A 7,243-nucleotide genomic window follows, 5' to 3' on the forward strand; every position below is an offset into this window, starting at 1 on the left:
GCGCGGCCCAGCAGGCGGCGGCGGGCATTTCCCGGCGTGCCCCGCGGCAGATTGTACACAATCATCATGGCCGCCGCCGCCTCCGCCGCCGCCGATGGTAGGAGCTCGCGGTTCTGGCGGCGGGGCGAGGCGCGGCGAGGCGGCGGGCGGTAGAGTGGGGCGAGGCGGGGCGGGGAGGCGCCGGCGCGGGGAGCCGGCCCCGGGCGGCGTGTGGGCGGTGCGGAGCTGGGCGGTGCTCCGGGGCTGGAGAGCGGGCGGGCCGGGCCGGGGCAGCTTCCCGCTGGCCGGGCTCTTCCTGTCCGCTCGTCTCCAGGTGCTGAAGAGCCGGGCATGGAGGCGGAGGCGCAGGAGCTGCCGTTGGGCTGCGGCGGAGAGAGCGGCTCGCCGGCGGCTGGGAGGTCTCCGGAGGGCGAGGAGCGCCGGGATCTTCCGCAGGCGACTGTCAGCAACGGCGGCGATGCGGAGAGCGCGAAGGAGCTGGTGGAGCTGAAGGTTATCTGGAACAAGAACAAGTACGACGTGAAGTTTTGCCTGGACAGCACAGGGGCAGAGCTGAAGCAGAAGATCCACTCGCTCACAGGTCTGTCGGGGCCACCGCCGCATCTCCTGCCTCAGCCCGTGCCGCCTCTCGCTGCTGTCAGGCAGTCTCATAATCGTTATTCTTGCTTCTTAGGCCTTCCACCTGCTATGCAGAAAGTTATGTTCAAGGGACTTCTACCAGAGGAGAAAACGTTGCGGGAAATCAAAGTAACAAACGGAGCAAAAATAATGGTTGTTGGCTCTACTATCAACGATGTTTTAGCAGTAAATACACCCAAAGAAGCTGCTCAACAGGAGGTCAAAGCTGAAGAAAACAAAAAGGAGCCGCTTTGCAGACAAAAGGTTATTGATGTCTCAATAATTCCTGGTGTGGGGGAGCTGTTGGATTTACGCGGTTCTCTTGTAATACTCTGCGGTCACCTTTGGGTCCTGTTCCTCCTCAAAGCAGGCTGGGGTTTCTTTTCTCACAGCTAAGTGGTAGAAGAAGGGCTCTGTCCAGAGGAGTTCTAGCAGCAGAAAAACATTTAACCTAGCAGAGACTGCTTGTGTTGGTGCCAGGCACAGCCTAGCATTTCAGACAAGGAGCGGTAAATAATAGGATTATTTCATGGTTGTTAACTCAAATGCAGTCTAAATTACTTATACCTAAAAACTAACTAATTCTTGTTGGCATAAAAGAATTTGATTTCCAAAAACTGCCTGTAAAATGAACACCAAGAGAGCAGTTTCTTCAGCTGTCCCAGCACTGTAGGGAACATGGATGTTGAATACTCCTCTCGCATATTGAAGTGCTGCCTCTGAATAGGAAGTGAAGCACAGTGCAGTGAGGCTTACCTTGGTGGCAGCACTGCAGTGTTGTGGGGCTGATAAAGGATTTTCAGCTCAAGGTATTACCAACCCCATACCTTCCTCAAAATAAATTTGATTAAAAATTAAGTAGTGCATCATTGAACTGCAATCTTTATGAAACATGCTTTTGTTTTTCTATAATTTATCATAGTTCACGTTCACTGTAAGTTCCATCATTGTTTAAAGGTACTTGGCAAGTTACAAGCTGTGAGCATGGTTTTCTTAGTTACTACTGCTCTAATCTCTTCTGGTTTGTTGCTGTGTTGCGGTATGTTGCACTGTCAAATGTGGAGGGTTTTCTGCCATCCACTGGATATAACACTTGACCGTTAAAACTGTCTTGCCAAATGCCAACTATGTGATTCAGCATGTACGATATTAAAGTGGGCCTTGGGGCTCTTTAATATTTTATAGAGATATATGTACGTATATGTATATTCTAGAAGGGATGTTACCTTTTGCATTATCTCGGGCTTTTATTCAGTTATATAATTTCTTTAGACTGTCATAGAAAGTGCTCGGTTAACTTTGAAAATTAACTGTTTCCTGTGTGACAAATGACTGTGAATAGTCCTTAACTGTGTCTTAATGCTGTTGGGATATGGTCAAGGGTGCAGCTGGAAGTAGATTGAAAAGTTCTGTTGTGTTTGTGTAAATTCTAATTTCTGTTTTTATCTTGTAGCAACACAGGAAAGTATTGGATAAAGGAAAACCTGATGATGTGATGCCTTCTGTTAAAGGTGTTCAGGTAAGTAAACAAGTACTTGAGACATTGTCATAATTGGAAGAAGGAGACGTCTTTTGTGGTTTGAGACCTTTCTTTGGTAGTTCAATTGTTCCTTGCTGTCTTAGTAAAAAACTGGCAAGGTGGATCATCCTTATGCTTAAAAAGTTAAGAGGGTATAGATTTTCCTCTTAAAGACCTTGACTGGGACTTAACTATGTTGCCTCTTTGTAGGAGCGCCTGCCAACAGTGCCATTATCTGGCATGTACAACAAGTCAGGGGGGAAAGTAAGATTGACCTTTAAACTTGAGCAAGACCAACTATGGATTGGTACAAAAGGTGAGCAACTCCAAAACTGTGAGATGAATAACTGATAATTGGGCTGTAAGTGAATTGTGTGACCTAGAAATAGCTTCTGGTGTGACTAAATTGTGTTTAGGGAATGATGTTGGTATTGTAATACTTCAAAACTAAATTTTGCTTCCTCTTCTCAAATGCCATTCTCCCAGATCATTGAATATTGCTTGATATTTTACTTCTGTTCTTGAAAAACTTGAGTTCAGTTGTGCCAGTAGACTAATGTTCCAATCTGCTATTCTTAGCTCCAAATGTAAATTATAATGTTTGGCATTTCTAGCATATCTCAAAAGCACTTCATAAACATTGGTCTGGTGCCAGCATCACATAGCGGCTCAATGACTTGGCTGAGACTCAAAAGGGAATCTTAGAATGGGGATTAAAACTAGGAGTGCTGGCATCTCCGTCATTATCTGTCCTTTCAACCAAAATTAGTTGGGTGTCTTGTTTCAGTGATGTACAACTGCAGAAACTGTGGCATGTGTTGCTGTGCAGAGGAATCAGTTTACCGTCTTGAGTGGTGCCAGGAGGAGCTGAAAGTGCCGTGGTGAAAACGTGCATTGCTGAGGACGTCTCAGATAACCCCCTGCCTCCAAAGGAAGCTCTGCTCCTTTAGTTTGACCAGGATGGGGCAATATTATAGTGATGAGCAAGAGGAATATCGGTCCTTGCTCACTGTCCCAGTAAAGTAACCTAATTGGATGGTAATATTAGCTTTGGATGGCATCTCCAGCTGCTACATTATTTCCAAAGTAAGCAGAAATCTTGGAAGTTTTTGACCTTTCCTTTGTAGGACAGACTCATTTGTGAAGATTTTTCTGGCTTTAAAACCTCTGTTGGTGCTAGTTGCAGTGATTTTTTTTTTTTTTTATTATTATTATTATTTTTCTCCTGGGCTAAGTAATGGCGTGAAACATTGTTCTTTTTCCTCTGTAGGTTGGGCAGCCAGATCTTTTTGTTATTGATAATGTGTTCAAAATGCATTATTAATATTTAGGCAATTAATCCTCTCCCTTCACCTTCTAGATGAGTTAAAAGTTTAGTATTCTGAAATGTTCTAGGTTAATGTTTCTTAAGCTGTGAAATTTGATTCTTCTTGTAGTCATCTGTCTCTCACGTAACCTGTTTCCCTACTTCCCAACATTAGCAGCAGCGTGCTTCCTCTAGGGAATGGTGGTAATTGCTGACTGCTGTTGGGAAAAACTCCCTCCTGCTCAGAGAAATTCATGGCAGATGCCAGCACGTAAGGACTAGAATAAAACCAACTGGGTGTTAATGCAGTGTTTCACTTGCTAGTCCTGGAAAGGTCGAACTGACTCTTCCCCCACACAGCTTCCTGTGCTTCGCAGATCACTTTGTATGTTTATGTAGGCAGGTGTTTCTCAGTTGCTCTGTGTCATTTTCATAGAGGCACTGATAACATGGATTTGTCTATTGCTGAGACTCTGTGAAGACTAATTGATTTGCAGGATGCTAAACAAGTGCAGAGTAGGATTTTAATCAATGAATGTTGTGAGTCTGACTGGGGGAGTTTGGAGTCGGCTTAGTTACTGCACTGAGGTAGAGACTATTTGTCTTTACATCACTAAGTTTATCTCCCTGTGTGCCTTTCTGCCTTTTTTAGGTCGGTCCTTTTTTTCTGAATCATACACATTAGTTAAATATATCTAAGGAATTCATAGGTCAGTTTCTCATTTGCAGAATGTTTATGGTTTTCTCTTTCTTATATCCAAGAAGATAATTTTAGGCTGATACTGAAAGCTGGAACTGAAAGGAAAGATCTTGGAGTTAAATCCTCAGAAAAAATGAGGACAGAACAGAGACAGAAAAAGTCTACATGAACCATATGCTTTGTCATTCTTGTCAGTTACCTCTCACTGACGTTACTCTGTCATGTACTTGTAGTAATGTGGGGGTTTTTTAATTTGTCTTTTTGTTTCTTTCCCTGTTTACTCATTAGTATTTTCTTCCCTGTGCTTTTATAGTAACAGTTGAACGCTGCCACAGGATAAAGCCAGGACCAGGCTTCCAAAGAGTTAGTTAGCCTATCTTCACTCAGCTTTCAGCCTTGTCATTTCTCTAGAGCTTAGTATAACCCTTGGTAGCCAGTCCTGAATATTCTTACTCCTGGACCAGCTTTTGCTATGGGGAGTAATCCTGCTGGTCCAAGTGGAGTCACTTATGAAGAAACATTAAATAAAGCCATGGTTTTCCCATTGCTCAATGTAGGCCCAAATTTGGTACACAGAAGTACTTAATGTGATGCAGAGACATAAAATGTGAGGAACTGTGTGATCCAGTTTGGGATTCCTTTAAAGTATTAGTGCGCCAGCTGTGGGGTATGTGGTAATGTGGAAGACAGGCTTCTCAGCAGCAGGTATCCAAAGTTCATCCAAAGAGGAGATTGCTGACATGAAGAGCTTTTGGAAGTAATGGAGGTGGTATTTGAAATTAGTATGAAATACTACTTCCTTCATATATCAGAAATAATATTTTGATCAATTTTAATGTAGAGAGAACAGAAAAGTTACCCATGGGGTCCATTAAAAATGTGGTGAGTGAACCTATTGAAGGACACGAGGATTATCACATGATGGTAAGTAACCTCTCTACTTTAATAATATCAGTCTAATTACTTCATGCCAATACACCGAAGTAAGGCTTTAGAACAGAGCTAGTTGGAGGCCGATAGTAATGCCAGCCAGCCTCATGGGCTGTGGGAGATGGGAATGTGAACACGGTCTGCTTTCACAGGGTAAATATTTTGAGTAGCATATTGAGTATCTGCTGTTATGGAAATCTGGACTGGTTTCACATGAAAATTAGTGCTTAAGCATTATTTCATATGTTCTGCTGTCTTGTGACAGTGTTAAAACGGCAAAAATACCCACAATATAGCTCGTGATTTCTTAATGTTTGCAGTATTTTCCTATATCTAGTTTAGTTTCTGGTGTCTGTTACATTAATATAAACAAGAGTCCTTGGTGACGGTTAAGAAACAAGTAGTGATTAGATACTGTAATTATTTTTTTTCCATATGTGATTTTCTGAAAAACGAGTATTGGGTCTAGAAAAGTAACACATTTAAGAAGAGAGAAGTGCTAATTCTACTGAATTTTTGGCTGTTTCTTTTAATCCATGTTTGGTTTTTGACATCTTGCTTTCCAAAGTACAGTAACTAACTTTTAATGTTGAAGTAAGTTCCTCATAGAAGTCTGTTCCCTTCTCTAAGGGAAGAAAGGGGAAATTTTATGCCTTAAAATCATTGTCTGCAGGAGGGTGCTGATCTAGTCCTTGTCCAAGTACTTGATTTTTGATCGCTCATGTAAGAAAGTGTCTTCTTCAGACTATGATACAATAAACTCTTATCCTAAAACAAGGATAGAGGTTATTGGCATGCCATGGTGCTCCTCTCCTATTTGTGCTGACATAAGTTGAGAACAGGGCGTTATGTCTAAATATAAAATTCTGTGAAAATTTCTGATTATGAAAACACGGTCATTGTCTTATTTAGTTCCTGTTTGGCTTCTCAGCTCTGTGCATGTTGCTCATTTCTTTAGAGACTTGAGTTATGTTTCAGATTCTGTCTTCCAGAATAATTTCCTTGTGTTCTTGAAACTGGCTAAGAGTTTTCGTTGCTGCTATGATATCTTAAAAGGAAAGAGTTCATCATTTGAATTGATACTTTGCAGTTCTTGTTTCTCTGAAGAATGGAGTTTTTTTAATTGCTTACCAAATATATGTAGTGTGCACCAAGTGTTTGAAGGAGGCAGCAGGTAAAACAGACTTGTCTGATTTTGTAGTGTATAAGCTGTGTCTGTCCACTGGTATAAGCTGTTCTGTTTCCCGTTTGTAAATGTTGTCATTTTTAACTTTGCAGGCGTTTCAGCTGGGCCCAACAGAAGCATCTTACTACTGGGTCTATTGGGTACCAACTCAATATGTTGATGCAATCAAAGACACGGTGCTGGGAAAGTGGCAGTATTTTTGAAAGCACGCTCACCTCTGGCACAGGAAAATGACACAAAGCTAAGGACACTGCTGGGAGAGGCCTCCAACATCCCTGGATGTGATAGTCCTGGAACTTATTAATAAAATATGATAAACGAGGCATTGATGGAAGCCAGAGGTGATGTTCTTTCACCATTAGTTTACTTTTAACTTAAAAATTTCACCATCCCTTTTCTGCAGTCAGCTTCAACCATATTTAAAGCAAATACAATGGAAATCAATAAATCTTAATTCACAAAATATTGTGTGTAATACACTTAAATCTGCTGAGAGTTGATCTTCCAATTTAGTTTTAAAAAGAAAATATTACAATGTATTATTGAGGATTTTTTACATGGTTTGAACAAAAACGAGTATTTTCATAATCTTTCAGTTACAAGCGTTAGACTTAATTTAGTTACTTGGTTGTGACTGACAATTTCAGAAACAGTTTTTTAAAAATAAACTTTAAACATTATGCAAAATTGATGTTTAGTAAGCCATATACTGCTGGCCCTTTTATTCTTTTATTTCAGGTTTGAATCTTTGATAGCAAAACTTTTTTTTTTTTTTTTTTTTTGTAACCCAAAGATGCCCTGCTTTGTTGTTGTGGGGGTTTTTTTGTTTGGTTGGTTTTTTTCCCTTAATACTAGAAGCTCTGGGTTGATACTCTGTGTAGCATGTTTGGAGCAGACGAATACCACTGTGGATGTTTTGTAATCGCAATGACCCAGTGCTGCTTACTGTCCCCTTTCATGCCACCTTAGTTGTTCCCCTCCCAC

The 7,243-nt window shown here is 41.5% G+C and overlaps 1 protein-coding gene across 1 annotated transcript; it reads left to right on the forward strand.

The window, feature by feature from the left end:
• Positions 1-11: 11 nt before the first annotated feature.
• Positions 12-7,003, forward strand: UBFD1 (ubiquitin family domain containing 1). The gene is made up of 7 exons (XM_082490485.1): positions 12-97; positions 314-580; positions 674-882; positions 2,072-2,137; positions 2,348-2,453; positions 4,985-5,067; positions 6,352-7,003. The coding sequence occupies exons 1-7, from the start codon at positions 67-69 to the stop codon at positions 6,460-6,462; spliced, it is 873 nt and encodes a 290-aa protein (XP_082346611.1). The 5' UTR covers positions 12-66; the 3' UTR covers positions 6,463-7,003.
• Positions 7,004-7,243: the final 240 nt, after the last annotated feature.

This window comes from Vanellus vanellus (genome assembly GCF_965231255.1).
Source record: "Vanellus vanellus genome assembly, chromosome: 14".
Taxonomy (NCBI): domain Eukaryota; kingdom Metazoa; phylum Chordata; class Aves; order Charadriiformes; family Charadriidae; genus Vanellus; species Vanellus vanellus.